The sequence below is a fragment of the Stegostoma tigrinum genome, chromosome 16, assembly GCF_030684315.1.
Source record: "Stegostoma tigrinum isolate sSteTig4 chromosome 16, sSteTig4.hap1, whole genome shotgun sequence".
Taxonomy (NCBI): Eukaryota; Metazoa; Chordata; class Chondrichthyes; order Orectolobiformes; family Stegostomatidae; genus Stegostoma; species Stegostoma tigrinum.
In genome coordinates, this window is record NC_081369.1 from 64,751,427 (window position 1) to 64,771,202 (window position 19,776).

The 19,776-nt window shown below is 42.3% G+C and overlaps 1 protein-coding gene across 2 annotated transcripts in view; it reads right to left on the reverse strand.

The window, feature by feature from the left end:
• Nucleotides 1-674: 674 nt before the first annotated feature.
• uba2 (ubiquitin-like modifier activating enzyme 2) overlaps nt 675-19,776 on the reverse strand; it is a 47,514-nt gene continuing 28,412 nt past the window's right edge. Inside the window, exons 11-18 of one of the 2 annotated variants that reach the window (XR_009446813.1) lie at nt 18,627-18,720; nt 15,168-15,280; nt 14,325-14,480; nt 13,550-13,646; nt 12,641-12,746; nt 11,491-11,627; nt 1,869-2,083; nt 898-1,010 (exon numbers count right to left, since the gene is read on the reverse strand). Coding sequence is in view for 1 of the 2 variants with exons in the window: in XM_059651793.1 (XP_059507776.1) it covers nt 814-1,010; nt 11,491-11,627; nt 12,641-12,746; nt 13,550-13,646; nt 14,325-14,480; nt 15,168-15,280; nt 18,627-18,720 (900 nt within the window). In the remaining variant the exon portion in view is untranslated. Of the gene's footprint in view, nt 1,011-1,868; nt 2,084-11,490; nt 11,628-12,640; nt 12,747-13,549; nt 13,647-14,324; nt 14,481-15,167; nt 15,281-18,626; nt 18,721-19,776 lie in introns of both variants that reach the window. The other variant, XM_059651793.1, reaches the window with a different exon arrangement.

Below are 19,776 nucleotides of genomic sequence, written 5' to 3' on the forward strand. Positions count from 1 at the left end.
GAAATTACATTTTTCTTCTACCCTCCCCAAACTACAGAGCAGGTGACTCCTCTTCTGATAATGCTACGTCCCCAGTCCCCATCTCAGCCCATATCCACATTATACAATCCGACTCCCACTCTGCCAGGAATCATGCTGTGGACATTGCCTGGAGGCAAGTCTGACTCAGGACCCCAGCACTGGGAACCATCGCCTGACCATTGGGATGATTCAAATCCACTTAAAAAGTGTGAACAAAAGAAGTTAAGATATTTGCGTTATACAAAAGTCACGTATAAATAACTACAAACTGTAACAAGACACAAGGAAAAGCCCCTAGATCTGATTAAAGGGACTATAATATCAGGAAGTACAAACGGGCTTGGGGTAAATGAAGTGTTTACAGCAATTTACAAAACATGGTGCCGCTGTTATACAAACAGGAACATTTTTAATACATCAACAGCGAATGCTGTAAGTAGCATCAGAGCCAAGGAAGAGGGGTTGGGGGCAGGGGAAATAAAACTTGAGAACAGAATTATTTTGAACAGCAAACCAGAAGATGCGGGTATCAGTTTATATCCAGCAATGCGGTTGACACTGCTATCAGAACTTGCTGGATGGTGTGTCTCTCTCAGCCACTGGTGGAGCCACCCCCTACACCACCACCAACCCCACCCCCCCACCCACCCCACACCAGCCAATCGGTTATTTAAGGCTGTGGCTTGTTGTTAGGTTCTGTGCTGACGTCAATTCCCCCACCCAGCCCACCATAACTGACGACAGACTGTGGTGCTACAACTACAAGAGCAGCACGAGGTGTTATCGTGTCGCTCAATCCAACGCAATGACATCATCCTCCTCCTCCTCCTCCTCTTCCTGCTCAGTGCATATCCGCTTAACACCAAGAATTTCTGCCTCATCCTCCAGTTTTCTCTTCAGGCTCCGGCTATCCACGTTAGTCTCCATTCCACTGGACGAGGGCATCTCTTCATCGGAGTCAACGATAAGGACATCGTCCTGCTCTGAGGCTGAAGAACAGGACACAGTTATAAAGGTAGGTGTGTGGGGAGGTCTGTACAGGGAGGCTCACCACAGTAAAGCACAGGAGCTGGCCATTCAGAGCATCATGCCTGAGTGCTCTTTGAAACAGTTTTTCCATTTAGTCCCATCCCCCACTCTTTCCTGTCTATAATTCCCCATCAAAAATTTATCCAATTTCCTTTAGTAAGTTACTAATGAATCTGATTCAATTGCTCTTTCAAGCAGAGCATTCCAGAACTCCCTGTGCAAGAAAATATTCAGGAAATCCAAATGGAAGTAAGATTTAATGGCAATGTGTGCCAGCACCTACGCTCCAGCCTGGAATTACTATGAACTTTCAAAGTGCATCAGACCCAACACGTAAGGGCATGTTGATGTCTGGATAGCACAGTGACAACACAACAGGATACAGCTTTACAGAGCGCTCAACAAGAAACTAGACGAGAGAGAAAATTTGGTGTGGTGATGGAAAAGATACAGTTTTAGTTTGGCCATTGCCTTAGAGACAGAGACCCCCAAGGTCAAGAGGTATAGGTTAGATAGGCAAGTAGGCAACTGTTGATGATGGTTTTATTTTTTTTTTCTAAACCAGCACAATAGTTTAAACTTGGTCAGGGGAGATTTAATGCTTGTACTAACTACTTAATAGGACCTACAGCAATCTTAGAGTTATAGTTAAAAAAAACAGAGATGACTGACACATGGTGTGTTGCAGGTGCAGCGTGTGGGAGCTAGCGAATACCAGTGACGTACAACTACATGTGCAGCAAACAGATTCAGCTCAGAATCAATGAGCTGGAGTTTGAGCTTCAGACACAGCAATGCATCAGGAGGAAGAAAGTTACCTGGCACTTTGTTCCAGGAGGTAGTCAGACTGCTCGGATTCAGTACGTCAGTACATGCAGGGTCTAGGGGACATAACAAATGAGGCAAGATCCAGAAGGTAGCACTGGAGAAGCCTCGCCCTTGCACTAGTCCAGGTTTTTGGCACTTGCAGCTTGTGTGGATGAAAGCAGGGCTTGCAGGGTGGATGAGCAAGCTGACCACAGCAACATGAGGGCTGTTCAAATGGAGGAGAACAAAGGAATATAAGAGACAGTAAAGTTAAGGGGATAAACAAAGTTCTCTGCAACTCAAAGGGAGCGTCCCATTAAGTTAAGGAAAACTCCTTGAGGCTGGAAAGGAACCTGGAGTGGGCGGTGGGGAAGAATCAGTCACCGTGTTCCATATAGAGCTAAGGAGGCTTTGCTAAGGGAGTATGAGCAACTAAGGGCTACATTTAAAAAACTGAATCACAAAGATAACTACTGCCAGATTACTAACTAGTGAGTAAACTAAAATAAGGGAGTTGAACTTGTGGTTCAAAGATTGATGCAAGAGAAATACATTTGGTTCATGGATCCCTAACACTAGAGCTGGGGAAAAAAAGGAAGCCACATCATTGCGCCAGTCTTCTCTTTGACATCAGTAAGATGACGAATTACATTAACAGGTTCATGCAGAACTTTAAGCTCTAAACTAAACACCGTGGTTGGTGGTAAAACAGAGATTGAGCAAGTTACTGAAAAAGGCTAGGGGAACAGACAGCACACCAACATGAATAATGAAAATCAGAATATGACAAGCTTAAGAGTGCATAGATTATTAGGGTCAGAACCAGGCAAGATGTGTAAAAATACAGAATTAAAAGCTATTTATGTTAAAATATACATCATTTTGTTAAAAATATGGATGAACAGATTTCAAAAATGGAAATAAATGGGTACGACGTGGTGGCTGTAAAGTGAGCAAGACTGGAAACTAAATACTCAAAGGTATCATAAGAAATAGCAAGGCAGAGAGATCACTTGAGAGAACAGTTTGTAGGCCATCTAATGATAGCTACACTGGAAGGGTGGCTTGTCAAGTGGCAACAGGGGCTTTCAAAGAAGGTTCTGCGATAATCATGTGCACTTTGAATTTTCATATTGATTCGACAAAGCAAACTGGCAAAGGCAGCTTTGAGGATTAGTTTTGACTGTGTATTTTGGATAAATGCATTTTAAATCCAGCCTTTTGAAAAGAACAGGTTATTTACATCTAGTAACATATAATGTGACATGATTGCTGGCTGATCTCATAGTAAAGAATCTTCGAGGGAAGACTGATCATAGTACAATCTCATGAACCGTCTAATGGTTAGAAACACAGGCCAAAAACAAGCTGTCTTCAAATTAAAGCTCATTGTTGCAAAGTTGGGTGGAATATTTGTGGATTGGATGGTAGGATTTGGTGTTTTGTAAAATATTGGGTGTCTGTAAAATGCTGGGGGTGGTGGGCACAGCGGAGGGGATGGGAACAGGTAGTGTGTGGTCCCTTTAAAAGATGATATGCTTTTTCTATACTTAGAGATTCAAAAATGATGTCTGTGGGCAGGAGTTTGTGGGTTTGCTGGTGCAGAGCACGCAAACTGAAACATTTATATCAACAGGCTGTACAGTCAGCAGGCCCAAGCAGCAGCTTTGTTTTGTTATCAAGACAAGATTTGAATTTAGCTAATTAATTCGAACTATGCACACAGATATCAAAAACTAATTACATTTAAATCTGATCACTTTGACAACATAAGACCTATCCTAAGAAATATTGATATGTCATCAAGGGAATAAAAGACAGGGCCGTTGGGCAAAGATAGGAGCGCAAACTGCCATCTGCAAGACTTAACAGCGCTCAGCTCTCAGGAGAGAATCACTAGCTATCACAGTCTTCTCCACGTTTTAGAGATCTAAATCAAGGGCACTCACAGCACAACTAGTTAATATTCCTGACAGAACATTCGACGGAGAAGGCACAGAGCATTTTGGAATACTTAATCTGGCTGTAATTTTGGGAAACCAGTTTTTTAAAAAAAACTTTTTTTTTTTAATAAGTGGGACATGTATTTATTAGAACGGCATACCATTACAATTCTGGATGCAAATTTGCTCGCTGAGCTGGAAGGTTAGTTTTCAGACGTTTCGTCACCATTCTAGGTAACATCATCAGTGAGCCTCTGGTGAAGCGCTGGTGTTATGTCCCGCTTTCTATTTATCTGTTTAGGTTTCCTTGGGTTGGTGATGTCATTTCCTGTTCTTTTTCTCAGAGGATGGTAGATGGGCTCCGAATCAATGTGTTCATTGTTGGAGTTCCGGTTGGAATGCCATGCACGAGAATTCCTAGAAGGATGGCATTCCACCCGGAACTCCATCAACAAATACACTGATTTAGAGCCAATCTACCAGCCTCTGAGAAAAAGAACAGGAAATGACATCACCAACCCAAGGAAACCTAAACAGATAAATAGAAAGCGGGACATAACACCAGCACTTCGTCGGAGGCTCACTGATGATGTTCCCTAGAATGGTGATGAAACGTCTGAGAATTAACCTTCCAGCTCAGCGGGCAAACTCACATCTAGAGCCTCAACCTGAGCTACAAATCTTCTCAAAACTCGATACCATTACAATCTTGTTTTATTCAAGAATAGTTAGCAGTTAAAAGGGATTTATTTGGTTTATTAATAATTTAGTTAATTTTTCACTGTTAGAGTTAAATAAATAAAATTGTTACTTGTCAATTGCAGAATGGGTGTCAGGAATTTATTTTACTTAACCACTGGAACTTGCCAGAAAAAACAGATTACACCCCTTCTCACACTCCTTTTGACAGGTTAGAGGGCAAGGTGCTCTTCCCTGGATGTTATCAGGGGGTGGCAGGTGGGTTCTATGTCTGCTTTATAACAGATTGTGGGCTCATCTGAGATCTGGCCAGCTCGGGTCTGGGATTTGGACAGGTTGTACAGATTAGGTCCGGGATTAGGAGAGATTTAAACAGATTTGGGTATTAGTGTCCTGGATCATTAAATAAAATTTAAGTGAGAAGTGGAAAATCTGCTTAATTATGGTTGCTCGTTGCTGATTAAATCAGAAGTGGGGAAACGGCTCTTAACAGTGCTAAAGAGGTTTTGGGGGTTGAAGATTCTTCCCAAATTTACCAAGAAAGTTCAGAAAGTCAGGAGAAGGAGACAGGCTAGAAATGAGTTTAACTAGGGATAAGAAGAAAGCTGAAATTGTAACAGAGTTAGCTAAGCATTTAGTATATCTGAGAAAGAAATCAATTGCAGTGGAGTTAGAAAAAAATTAAATCACAAATAAGACAACTGGAGTTAGAACAGAAAGTAAGGGAAAAAAACAGCCACGTTAGAAGATAAAGACAGGGGGGGAAAAAAGTTCCTTAGCTGAACAAAGGGAAGAAGAAAGAAGAAAGGGAGAAAGAGAGAGTTTAAACTTGGGAAATTGCCAATTCGACAGGAAAGTCAATTTAAAAGGATGGACATGATGTTGGAAGTTAGGCTTAGTGAGGAGTGACGAGGAGCAAACCCAGCATAGCCAAAGGTTTGGTAGGGATATGTACAAATATGTCAAAACATTACCAAATTTTGATGAAAGAAATGTAGAACCCTTCCTCATTTCCTTTGAGAAATTGGCTAAACAGATGAACTGCCACAGTCTATATGGGTAACATTAATTCCAACCAAGTCAGTAGGCAGGACTACTGAGGTGCTTGCAGCGCTGTCAGAGGTGGTGTTAGGAGGACATGAAGGAGCAAAACAGGCACTTCTGAGTGCCTACAAATTGATACCAGAAGTACACGGCTCACAAATGTAAGAAAGGAACCAGGTTCGTCGTATGTATCAAGTTTGAAAGAATTAAACACATCAACTTTGATAGATGGGTGGCAGCATTAAAGATAGAAAAGATATATGAGGATCTTAACAATGTTATTCTGCTGGAGTTGAAAAGCTTACTTCCAGCAGTGATAAGAACTCATGTTGAGGAACACAAAGTTAAAACAGTGAGAAGAGCTGTTGAATACGCATTAAATCAAAACCGAGCTTCCAACAGCAATTTCATTCTGTGAGGGTTAGAAATTGGGAAAAAGTAGTTCACACTGGAAACAGTTTACCGCACGTGAAAAAAGGAGCCCAAGAGGGTGCAGAAGAGGTGAAAGGCCTCAGGCGTTTCCACTATAAAAGAGGGGGACACACAAAGTCACAGTGCTGGTAATTTAAGAAAGGCACTGGGAAAAAGGATGTGGTAAAAGAGGATGAACCAGTGGGATTAGTTGAGATAGTGACAGAAATCCCAAAAGAAGTTGAGGAGCTGTAGGAGAGTGCACAGCCTGGGGCTGGAAAGTAAGATACCACCCGATCTCTTCAAAGACTTTGCCTGCACATGGGTAAGGTTTACTCAGGTAGAACAAGGGGAGTTGGTAAAGAAGTTAAAATATTGAGAGATATGAGAGCTGATCAGTCTCTAACTGTAAGAGATGAGAACATTTGCACTCCTTCTGAAATATTGCCCGAGAGAATGATAATCTGTAGAATAAATGGAGAGAGAATTAGTATTCCCATGTGTATGAGAAGGCTAGCAAGTTTAATCACGACTGGGGAAGTGATGGTGGGAGTGATTGAGAAATCAGGCATTTCAGGAATAAAGTCTGTTCTGGAAATGATGGAGCTGGATCGCAGGTGGGTGTGAACTCCGTTGCAGTGGAGAAGCAAAAAGAAAACTTGTGAACTGAGGAGTTAAAAGTAAAGGAGAAAGATGAGGGAGTTGAGATCCAATTAGTTGACACACTGTTTGATGAGATGGTAAAAGGAAAAACCGAAGTAGAGGATCAGGCAGAGGTGTTTAGTTCTGAAAGGCTAATGGAGTTACAACAGAAGATGAGACAATAAAGGATTTATATCGTAAAGCCTACTCAGAAAAGAAATCAGAACGTATTCCAGAATGCTATGACATTAAGGATAAAATGTTAACGTGGATATTCAAACCATGCACTTAGATATGGAAGACCAATTAAATTTAAATCTGATGGTTTTGACAACATAGGACGAATCCTATTGTAAGATACCGTGATGTCATCAAGGGTATAAAAGAAGGAGCAGTTGGGCAAAGACAGGACAGCGAACTGCCATCTGCAGAAGTTAATGGTTGTCAGCTCTCACTCTCTTCTGCACTTCCAAGAATCTAGTCTGCTGCATTCGTTGCTCACAATATGGTGTTCACTACATTGGGGAAACAAAGCATAGACTTGGCGACCACTTTGCAGAACATCTATGTTCTGCTTGCAAAAAATTACCTGTTTCCTGCCACTTCAATGCACCACCTTACTCCCCAGCCAACATCTGTGTCTCCGGCTTGCTACAGCGTTCCAGTGAAGCCCAGCGCAAACTGGAGGAACAACACCTCATTTTCTGCTTGGGGACCCTACAGCTCTCCGGACTCAATACTGAGTTCAGTAATTTTAGGGCCCAAACTCCCCCAGGCTCCAGATCCCCACCCCACACACCAGGCCTCCCACTATACAGCCCGTGTTGTTAGTCACTAACAGCCCCCATTAACAACTACTCACCCTCCCAGCCTGATCGTTAGCAACTCCTTTGTCTGTCCAACTGTCTTTCTCTCTCTTTGGGCTCTATCCTATCGTTTACTCCCTACCCCACCCACCTCCGTGTTTTCTGCATATAAACTGACATTTTCCCAGCCATCAGTTCTGAGGAAGGGTTACCAGAACCGAAACGTTAACTCTATTTTCTCCTTCACAGATGCTGCTAGATGTGCTGAGCTTTTCCAGCAACTTTGTTTTTGTTCTTGATTTAAGCATCTGCAGTTCTATTGGTTTTTAAATAAATTGTTAATTGTTGATTGTAGCGTGAGTGTCAGGGTTTATTTCAACTGAACCCCTAGAAGTTGCGAAAAAAGAATTACACCATGACTCACACGCCTTTTAAGAGATTATAGGGCGAGGTGCTCCTTTCTGGGCGTTTCAGTTTTAGTTATCAGAGCGGGGTTTACCTCGATTCATAAGACTCAAGAGAAAAGTATGAGAAATGAGCTGGCTGAAGTGGAATGAGATATAGGTTAAAAGTTCATGCTTTAGATAAGTATCAGCAAGCATTGTAATGACACTTTGAGCCCTGGAAGATATTAAGAGAAAAACGATTCTACAAAGACGAACCATTCGTAGCTAACCATTGAATTTAAGGAATACGTCAACTTGAAATAAAATGTACAATATTATGAAGATTGGGAAAAACTGTTTTCAGTGAGTAATTAGGAAGGTAAAAGGAATGTTGCAGGATTTTACTTCAAGGGGATGGAGTAGAAGAGTAGGGACGGTTTGGTACAGCTGTACAGGGTGTTGGTGAGACCATGACTATTAGTGTATTCAGTTCTGGTCTTTATATTTAAGGGAAGATATACATGTACAGGAGGCTGATCAGATAAAATTCACTTAGCTGTTATTCCTGGAATCAAGGGATGCCTTAAGAAAGGTTAAACAAATTAGGCCTTACTCATTGAAGTTTACAAGAATAAGCGATCTTATTAAATCAAATAAGATAGTGTGGGAAACACAAAATAAAGAACTGCAGATACGAAAGATCTGAAGTAAAAACAAATTTGCTGGAGAAACTCAGCAGATCCGTAAGTATCTCGCACATGCAGTTTCAAGTCCAATGGCCCTGCTTCAGAAATGAAGACGGGCCACAAGATCGTGAGGAAACTTGATATGATGTTAAGAGGCCTATTATCCCTCATGGAAATACTGCAACAAGCCAACATTGCTTCAGTACAACAGATTATTAATCTAAGTAGGAGATGAGGAAGAATTTCTTCTTGAATGATCATTAATCTTTGGAATTCTCTACACAGGAAGCAATGAGGCTGGGTCATGGACAATATTTGATGTGAAGTTGACAGATTTTGATGTACAGGGGACTTTCAGGATAGTGCCACTAAGGCCACAATCAGATCAGTCATGATCTTATTAAATGGCAGAGCAGGCATAAGGCGTCTGTTCCTATACAGTTTTCATGGAATGTAATGTAGCAAGATGTGAATTTGTCCACTTTGGCAGGAAGCAAAAAAAATGCATTTTACTTAATCAGAGAGAGATGGCAGAACAGAGTAGCGAGGTCTGAATGTCCAAGTATATCAATCACAAAGTTAGTATACAGGTACAAATTATTAGGACAGCCAATGTAATGTCATGCATTTATATTCAAGGGATGAAAAGAATCGAATAGGAATGCCTTGTCAAAGTCGCACAATTAAGATCGCCTCGAGTACCATTTAGTGTTTTGGTTTCCTTATTCAGGGAAGTAGATTAAGGATTTAGAAGGCATTCAGAGAAAGTTAACGTGAGGAATATCTGCGATGGTGTGTAGGTGAGACGGAGATAATGCTTGCCTTATGAGGATAAATTAAACAGGTTGGGCCTAAATTGGTCAGAGTTGAGAAGAATGAGAGACTAACTCTGACAGAATGGATACTGAAAGGATGTTTCCCCTTGTGAGACAGACTAGATCACAGAATCCCTACAATATGGGAACAGGCCTTTTGGTCTAACAAGTCCACACCGCCCATCAGCGCATCCCAACCAGACCCATCCCTCATAATCACCTAATCTACACATTCCTGAACACTACGGGCAAATCAGCCTGGCCAAACCACCTAATCTGTACATCTTTAGGGTTGTGGGAGGAAACCCACACAGACACAGGAAGAATGTGCAAACTCCACACAGATAGTCGCCTGAGGATGGAATTAAACCCAGATCCCTGGCGCTGAGAGGCAGCAGTGCTAACCACTGAGCCACTGTGCCGCCCTAAGATCCAGGGGACAATGTTTAAAATTAAGGGGTTTTTCATATAAGAGAATAAGAATTCTTGAAGGAGAGTTCTTTTCTCCAGTCTCTGGAAACCTGTTTCATAGAGAGTGGAGAAAGCGGGTGTTGGATATTTTTAAGGCAAAGTATGGAAGATTTTTGACTAGCAAAGGAGTCAAAGGTTATTGGAGGTAGGCATTATGAGAGGTTGAGACCACAACCACATCAGCAATAATCTTACCATAAAGGCACAGATGTGACAGGCTGGATGGCTTAGTCCTAAATCTAATTTGTACATTTTATGAGCATTGTGCAAGTTGGCTGCCCTATATTAGAGAAAGTCATAAGACAATCCTTGAAGAAACAGCATTCCTAAAGCTTGTGATTTCAAATAAACCTGTTGGACTATAACCTGGTGTCGTGTGACTTCTGACTTTTTCCACTCCAGTCCAACACTGGCACCTCCACATCATAGCTATATTAGAGAATCATAGAAAGGTTACAATATAGAAGGAAGCCATTTGAACTGTTGCGCCACAGAACCAGCAGTGGAAAAAATCTGTCACATGTCACTCCCTTGCCTTTCCCATTGACCTGCACAAACCAGATGGCAGTCCAATTCTCTCTGTGCTTCGACTGAACCTGCTTCTACTACATCTCAGACAGCTCAAAATCTAACCACTTGCTGTGCTTGGTTTGTCAACTATTCTAATTCTGCTTAGAGACAAAAGTAAACTACAGATGCTGGAAGCCGAGGTAGACAAACAGGACACTTGAACGCAGCAAGCCAGGCAGCATCTGGAGGAAAGGAGAAGTCAACATTTCCGGTATTACTCTTCTTCAATCCTGAAGAAAGGTAGTACCGGAAACGCTGACTTCTCCCTTCCTCCCGATCAGCCTGGCTTGCTGTGTTCTTCCAGCCTGCTGTTTGTCTATTCTAAATCTGTGGCTTCTGATTCTGAAGCCTTCTACCAATGGGAACAGTTTCTCCCTATCCATTCAGTCTCAAGATTTTAAATACCTGTATTACAACAGTCATTCATTTCAAAGGAATCTCCTTGATCATAAAGCACTTTGGATGCTTTGGAGTTGTGAGAGTCTTTATTATGCTAATAAGAGCTTGTTATGCACTGAGACTGTAGTGTCAGTCCAAGAGTCACAGTGAAACTGGATTTCCTAAAGTCAAACACCAGCAAATCCACATTCACTTTGGGGCTGAGTTTGTGCCGCACAAGTGTCAGACAATGACTATCTCTGAAGAGAATGAATCTAACCAACTCCCCTGTATATTCAAAAAACATCATGACTGAAATCCCTATATTAAAAAACTGACCAGAAGCAGTGCAAAATCCAGTGGCTACAAGACAGTTTAGAAAGTGGAAATTCTATAGTGAGTAACTCATCCCCTGACAGTCCAAAGCCTGTGCACCATCTACAACGTACATGTCAGCAGGAGACTAGAATACTGTCCACACATCATCCTGTCTTGGAACTATATCAACATCTAGTCACTGTCACTGGATTGAAACCTCAGAAATACCTCCCTAACAGCACTGTGGGTGTAGCTGGACTGCAGTGGTTCAAGGAGATGGAAAGGGCCAGAAATGGGCAAAAAAATACTGGTCTTGCCAGTGAAACTCTCACTCCATGGATGAATTTTAAAAACTAAGCCTCCTGCACGCTCGTGGCAATGCAAACAAAAGGAAAGGATTTGTACTAATATACCGTGTTTTGATCTGGGGAAGAGGAAATGAGGCAGACACAAAAAGCCATTACCTTTCGACGTTGAAGGCTGTGCTCCATCATCACTGCCATTGGTAATGGCCTTGCCATCTTCCTCATTTGGCTTTTGAGGAGCTGTTTCAGGAGCATCTCCAACCACTTCAAACTCTATGTCCTTCTCCAGATCTTCACTGCAATTGATCATCACAATGTAAAAAGACTCAACAGCTCAAACAATTCATTGCAAACACAGAAATGGAGAGGTCTAATACACCACTGCCCCTTGTAGATAAACTGCGTTTTTGTTTGGGAGGGACATACAGTCCCAAAGGGGCCAAGTTTAGCTCTTTCATGCCTGGGTTGAAAACACTGGGACTGTGTCTCCCTCACCAGAGAGGATGCTGCAGGCAACGGAGAGGACAGAGAGCACTTCACTGTGCTCTACCAGTGCAGCTGCAACTGTCACTCTCAATCTCAACCCAACTGAACAAGGTACCACAGCCCAAGCAGAAGCGAACAAATCAAAGAGCATACACTTCACGAGAGGAAGGGATAGTTTTGGTCTTCTTATATAAGCAAAGACATTATTGCCATAAAACTAGTTCTCTCTGAACTGGTTCCTGAAATGACAGGGTTGTCTTATGAGGATGGTTTGACAGGTGGTACTGTAGCCATTAGGAGTTTTGAACAACGCAAGTTAACTTTATTGAAATATATAATATCCATACAGGTCCTGACAGAACGGACGATGTGAGGGTACTTCCCATGACTGGAAAGACTTTAACCACAGGAGGTTAAAATCAGGGTTCTCCCATTTAAGGCAGAGATGAGGACATTTTTTCTCTCCTCAGAGTTGAGTGTCTAGGAATTTTCTTTCCCAGAGTCCAGTGGAAGCAGAATCAGTGGACACTTTAAGGCAAAGATAGATAATCAAACATGAGAGGAAGGAGACAGTAAAGTACAATTGAGGCCACATCACATCAACTATTATCTATTCACATGGAATAGGTCCAAGGGTCTACTCCTTCCCCTGTTTCATATACATATGTTGGGGTGGGGGGAGGGGGGTAGTGAGGGGTGGTGGTGGGTGGTTAAAAGCCTAAGTGAGGCCATGTTGATGTTGCATGGCAGTTAGAGATAAACCTGATGTTGTGCTGCTTTTAGTATGTCACTTGTTGTGACAGGGCAATCGCCTGTTCCTCACCTGTGCAAAAGGGTTACAGTCAGAGTGTAGTCCTGTAAGAAATCATCTACTTGGAGGCGGCTTCCATTGCGGATCCCAAACTCGGAAAGGTTCTTGTTGTTGTTTGCTGACAGAGATAATAAAAAAATGTGAATGATAAAATATACACACAACAAAGGATGTAATTGTATTGGAGGAATGTAGAAGAGATTCACCAGGATGTTGCGAGGAATTAAAACATTTCACCAATGAAGGAAGGCTGGGCGAGCTCAGGTTGTCTTTGGAGCCAAAAAGGTTGAGGGGGACATGATAGGGTTGTAGAAAATTATGAGGGGTATGGGCAGGGTGAATAAAAAGCAGCTGTTCCCTTAGTTGAAGGGTCAAGGACAAGGGGCACACTTTTAAAGTGAAAGGCTTTAGAGGGGATTTGAGGACGGACCTTTTCATGCAGTGAGTGGTAACTGTTTGGAACGCACCTTATTACCTTTAAAAAGTACTTGGACAAGCACCTTAAATGTTACAACAGTGAAGGCCAGTACAGGGAAGTTGGACTGGTGTGGATCTTGTTACAGACTTGACGGACCAAAGGACCTCTTCTGCACTGTATGATTCTATTACAGTATGAAAGTACTTCTGAGTGTTTTGCCTCAGAGGGGAGGGAGCAACAACTTCCCTGCTCCTCTGATGCTGAACTGCTGTACTTTTCCAGCTCCACATTTATTGACTCTAGCTTCCAGCATCTGCAGTCCTTGCTGTCTCTAAATCACTGAGCTTATCAGTCAGGTGAATGGCAAACGTAGGAAGAGATCTGGTCATGTTGTGCAGTGGGACCTCGGTTCAAGTCCCACCCACCCCAGAGGTGTGTCATTAACACCTGAGCAAAGTTAGATTACAAAATGTAAAGATGAAATAGACAAAACTACTCTATACCTTCTGTCTCTCCCTCCTCAGAGGAGATGAGGATTGTTCCCTTGCCATCTTCTATCTGCACATCCGGAGCTACCATCCCAAATTTATCCTTCAAAATCTGCAGTGAAAACATATAGCTGACTCTGAGTGCAAAAATTACACGGTTTTCAGCTCAACGTCAAATAACTCACGGAACTTCACTGCAGTTGTGTGAGATCAACTCACATTGAACCCTGAAGATCATTGAATGTACAAGTTAAATCCCAAAAAGCAAAGGTCTCTTAAAGTGGTAATAAGCATAAGGCTCCCCCTAACAATAAAATCATCCAATACGGCTCAGGGACTTCAACCCCAGAGTGAGAGAGGGAGGACACCAGAAGGCCATTCAGCCCCTTGTGCCGGTTCAGTCATTCACTTAAATCATGGTTTAAATCAACTACTTTTATTTTATGAATTAAACATGCATTTTGAGCAAATAAAACCCAATTATGTTGGGTTATTAATTGAACCAGCATCCACTGAGAGGAAAGAGGGAGAAAAACAAGTGAGGGAGAATGGGGAAACGGAGTGTGAGAGAGAGGGGAGAAAGGTAGAACAGGGGAAAAAGGTGATGGTGAAAACTGGGAAGAAAAAGGAGAGGGAGAAAACAGAGGAAAGACAGAATGGCAGTGACGAGAGTGAGTGAGAAAAAGGAGGAAAGGAGAAAGTTGGAAATGTCACAAAATGGTGTCTGCAAGCGGAGAGGGTGACATATTTGCCAGGTACTCTTTCAACTAATGTAGAAATCCAGCCTCACCCGGTCTTGCAACACTTGGATGGAGACTTTCTGAGTGTTGAGTTTGATTGTGACTTCAGGTTTGATGGAACATACATAGCAGGTTGGATTTGGAGGGTCCAGGATACATGGAACCAGCAACTTTTTCCGAGGATTGGGCTGCTTATTCAAAAAGATCTAAACACACAAAAGGTCAATGGTCGAAATGTGCTTGGCTAAAACAAGCCTTTTCAAGTTGAACTAAACTGGAAATTCACAATCCACCCTCCGGAGACTCAGAATTTATTTCTTGCTATGGATATTTATTTCTTTACTCAGGGGTCCGAGACCAATCCCACCAGTCTTCCTCCACCCACCCAGCCCAACCACCAACGATGTTGGGAGAGCCCCATTATGAAATATTTATTGTACACAAACAGCCTTTTGGATCAACCACCTCAGGTCAGTGCTTATATATCCACCTCTTCCTATCAATGATCTCTAATTTTCCCCTCAATTATTTACCCAGCTTTCCCACAAATGTATCTTTACTGGTCACCTGTGATAGCAACATTCAGTGCACTCCTGAGTTAAATAACTTCTTATTGGATTAAATTTTTAAAACGACTATCTGATAATTATGAGCCAAGTTATGCTCTTCTATACCAAATCCAGACATCACTTAGAAGCCATGTTTAAGTTGGCTGTGCAGTAAAATCAGCCTCTTTTCTAGGACCTTTGTAAAGAGAAACAAAGTGAGCAAGTCTCTAGGGCAAGCATCACCATTCAAGGGAGCTCACGTTCACATTCAGGTTTGTGGCTCTGGTCAACCTGAGCTATTGACCCCCTCCCCTCCACTCTTCATGAACTATTCCAAAGACTTACTGTCCTGCATTGTTTCAGATTCCCAGAGAGGATCTTCAGTCCTTCCATCACGATCAAGCCGGCAATCACTGCGTTTGTGGTTGCAATCGCTGGGATGATGTTACCTGCCATGGCTGTGGACAAGGTACACAAATTAATGGAAACACTGATTCAAAGACTGATGCGCCTCTCAAATCCTCTTGAAGGCTGGTCAATGCATCAATGTGACACACTGGATTATGGTTTAAAGCCGAGGGCTCCACTTAACCTCAGCCTCAGCTGTTTTCTCTCCTGAAGCGGACATCGCTGCTGTTTCAGTTGGTGAGCACTTGTCCTCCAATATCCTGAAAAGTGACTCCTTTTCATGGGCTTTGAGCATCAGCAGCTCAACTGTGTCCAAACAGAAACTGGTCCTGTCCTCTCAGACACCACTTAGAGAATTGGATCCAGCTTGATTTTACCTATTCTCTAATTGTGATCACTGAAGCCAACTGCAGTACCCCAACCCAGCTCCAGTCAATGCCAGCAGCAGCAGCTGGTACGTGGATCAAACATTACAAAGCCTACCATGATAAAGACAACATTTTCAGTGCTCCCTTATAGCCAATATCTGGCAAACATTTCAACAGAGATTTGCTTAACATACCCAACGCTGCCATCTGCTGACAACTGCTGATTTTTTTAAAGGTAACTTTTATCCCCTCACTTTGTCCCAAGGTACTAAAAACTTCCTCAACCAGAAAAAAAAATCCAAGCAGCCATTTTTCACATGAGAATGCAAGTCAACAAATTTCATTTCCATGGCAACTTCCAAGTCCAGGAGATCCTAAAACAGTTTATAGTCAGTGAAATTTATTTAAGAAAGGTGGCAAGGAGAAAGTCAGGAACTAGAGACCGATGATCTTGACGCCAGTGGTGGGTAAGTTGTTGGAGGGGATTCTGAGGGGCAGGATTTACAGGTAATCGGAAAGGTACGGACTAATTAGGGATTGTCAACATTGCTTCGTGCGTGGGAAATCATTTCTCACAAACTTGACTGAGTACGATGAAGTGACAAAGATGATTGATGAAGGCAGAGTGGTAGACATGGTCTATGTGGACTTCAGGAAGGCGTTTGATAAGGTTCCACATGGTACACTGGTTAGCAAGGTTAGATCACATGGAATCCAGGGGAGCTAGCCAACTGGATACTAAATTGGCTCGAAAGAAGGAGACAGAGGGCGGTGGTGGAGGGTTGCTTTTCAGACTGGAAGCCTGTGACCAGAGGTGTGCCACAAAGATTGCTGCTGGGTCCACTACTTTTCATCATTTATCTAAAATGATTTGGATATGAATATAGAAGGTACGGTTAGCAAGTTTGCAGATAACTCCAAAATTGATGGTGTAGTGGACAGCACAGACATTTATCTCAGAGTACGGTAGGACCTTGATTACTAGGAGTGGCTGAGGAGTGGCAGATGGAGTTTAATTCAGATAAACGTGAAGTGTTGCATTTTGGTAAGGCAAACCAGGGCCGGATCTACACAGTTAACGGTAGGGTCCTGGGGAGTGTTGCTGAACAAAGAGACATTGGGGTGCAGGTTCATTGCTCCATGAAAATGCGGACAGGATGGTGAAGGCTCTGTTTAGCACACTTGCCTTTATTAGTCAGTGCACAGAGCACAGGAATTGGGATGTCGTGTTGTGGCTGTACAGGACATTGCTTCAGCCACTTTTAGAATGCTGCGTTCAATTCTGGTCTCCCTGCTATAGGAAAGAAGTGGTGAAACTTGAAAGGGTTCAGAAAACATTTACAAGCATGTTGCCAGGATTGGATGGTTTGAGCGATAGGGAGAGGCTAAATAGGCTGAGGCTATTTTCCCTGGAACATCAGAAGCTGAGATTGAGAGATTTATAAAATCATGAGGGGCATGGACAGGGTGAATAGCCAAGATCTTTTCCCCAGGGTAGGGGAGTGCAAAATTAAAACAGCATAAGTTTAAGGTGAGAGGGGAAAGATTTAAAAGGGACCCTGAGGAGCAAATTTTTCACGCAGGGAGTGGTGCATGTATGGAATGAGCTGCCAGAGAAAGTGGAGGATTCTGGTACATTACAACATTTAAAAGGCATCTGGATGGGTACATGAATAGGAAGGGTTTGGAGGGAGATAGGCTGAAAGCTGGCAAACGGGACTAGATTAATTCGGCATATCTGGTTGGGCTGGATGAGTTGGACCAAAAGGCCTGTCTCTTTGCTGTATGAACAATACGATAATGAACAGAAAATCACATTTGCTGTTAATTGAGGCATAAATCTTGAACCATTGACCAGAATATCACAACTCTTTTACTTTGTCTGGAATACCGCAAAATGAAATCGTACAACAACCCAAGGAGGTAGAGAGTCAACATTACGAGTCTGGTATGACTCAGTTTTTTCAGCATCCGCGGCAGTTTGCCTTTAATCAAAAGTTTTCAGCACGACTGCATCCAACCATGTTTTCACCCAAAACCCATGAACGACCATATAGGCAGGGTGACTAGACAGACAGAAAGGGGAACCACGGGTGACGCTTCTATTAATCCAGGGCTACTAAAGTCACCTTCAATAGGGGACTAATTAGATCATCTATCAAAGAGTCCGCACGGGCACATTATTTGGTCCAATGCCAGCTACTGGCAATCCGGCTTAGTATCTATTAATTGCACCCAATAAACTTACCTCTCAGCTAACGTACCACCAACACTGATGAAGTCTCATGAATAAAAACGATCCATTATGTTTGCTTATAAACTAACAGCGACTACAATTCAAAATAATAAACTCTCCACAAAGCAATTTCAATGTCCCGAGAATGTGAAAAGTGCTATATAAATGTGCTCTGACGAGATGTCCTTGATTGGAAACACAAACTCTGTTTCTCCCTCCAAAGATTCTGTCAGACCAGCTGAGTATTTCCAATATTTCCTGTTTTTCTTCCAGATTATCAGCATCTACAATATTTTGCTTTTCAATTCGTATGAACACAAGTTCATTCCTCAGGACTATCTGCTAGAAAGGTTACTCTCACAAAAACCATTTGCACTTGGCTCACTCCAGTTCTCTGTCTCACAATCCTTTAGGGATTGTAGTCTCTAGCTTGTGGAAATGGATAGAAGGCTGCAGAATTCCTGAACACAGTCAGCTCCAAAGGATTAAAGAATGAAAGGAATGAACCTGACACCTGACAGCATTACCATGCCAGATTCAATTCCTGGTCTACTCTGAATGTAAAGCTCACATTCAGGATTTCTGGATCCTGAGAGAGGGCTTAGGAACAGGACAACAGTTGGATAAGGGGCCTGAGCAATTCAGCAAAGCAGGAGACACTTTAGCAAGATTCCCTTTTGCAGATAAACTGGCCAGTGACTCAGGGAGTTCCCGTGTATATTAGCAATACTGTGATGGAATGGATCCTGCCTGAGTTATCTCTATAATAAAATTTAAACATGCAAGCCTTACATTTCACATCAAACTTGCTCTTCATATTCATGCTGAAGATGTGCATCCGTAGGTTGGCAGCTGCAGTCACAAAATTCATAGCAGGGGGGTCATCCTGCAAACATGATCAATGAAGGAAACAATGACATTGCACATCATGTATGCATGTTCCTTCAGAGGCACAAATATTCAAATAAAATATGTACTATATTATCTTTCATCCATGTCTTTTATTTAATCTGTATTTTGTTTTTACCTAAATCTTGTTTAAAGACTGATGTCCTGCATCAGCCTGCCCTCCCAAAAGAATATAGACTTCCACCAAAGGAACTGAAAGCTGCCTATTTACCTCCTTGGGATGTACATCTCATCCGATGGCCCACAGACAATGAAGAGGACAACAGGCTTTCAAAAGCAAACAGTGAGTTCAGCCAATTTCATAAACAGTAGTAAGTATAGACAAAACTCAAAGCATACAAAGCCATAGCTCTCAAAGTACGTGACAAGTCCTGGGTTCAGTACAGGTGATATGTAGCCCTCCAACAACATTTCAAATCAGTGCTGCCTGATTTAAAACCAGAGCACAGGTTAAAAATAAAAAGAGTTGCCCATTTGAAACAGAGATGAGGAGAGGTTTTTTTTCATCTCAGAAGGTTGAACAACTCTGGAATTTCTCTCAAAAGGCATCAAATGCAGAATCTTCAAATATTTCTCAGACAGCAGTAGATAGATTGTTGATTCCAAAGGGATGAAAGGTTATTGGGAATACACAGGAATGTAGAATTGAGATTAAATTCAAAACAGCCACGATCTTTTTGAATGGTGGAGAAGGCTTGATGGGTCATGAGGCCGATTCTTGTGCCTTGTTCGTATTTTCAGTGTGCTCAAAATTGCCTGACAGGGCTGCATCACAAGCAATGCTGCTCTTGTCTGCATGCTGGACAGACTCATTACTCTGCTTCACAGAGCCACTAAGATATTCACATGTCTCTGGATGCCTTCACTTAGTACCTTACAGTCAGAGGTAGCTTGTAACCCGTGAATCCAAGTTCTAGGCTAACAATCTCAGTGTGATACTGGCATGAAATAGTGAGGGTGCTGCCTTTTAGATAAAATGTTGAACCCAGGCCCTATGTGTCATCTCTGGAGGCTGTACAAGATCCTGTGACAC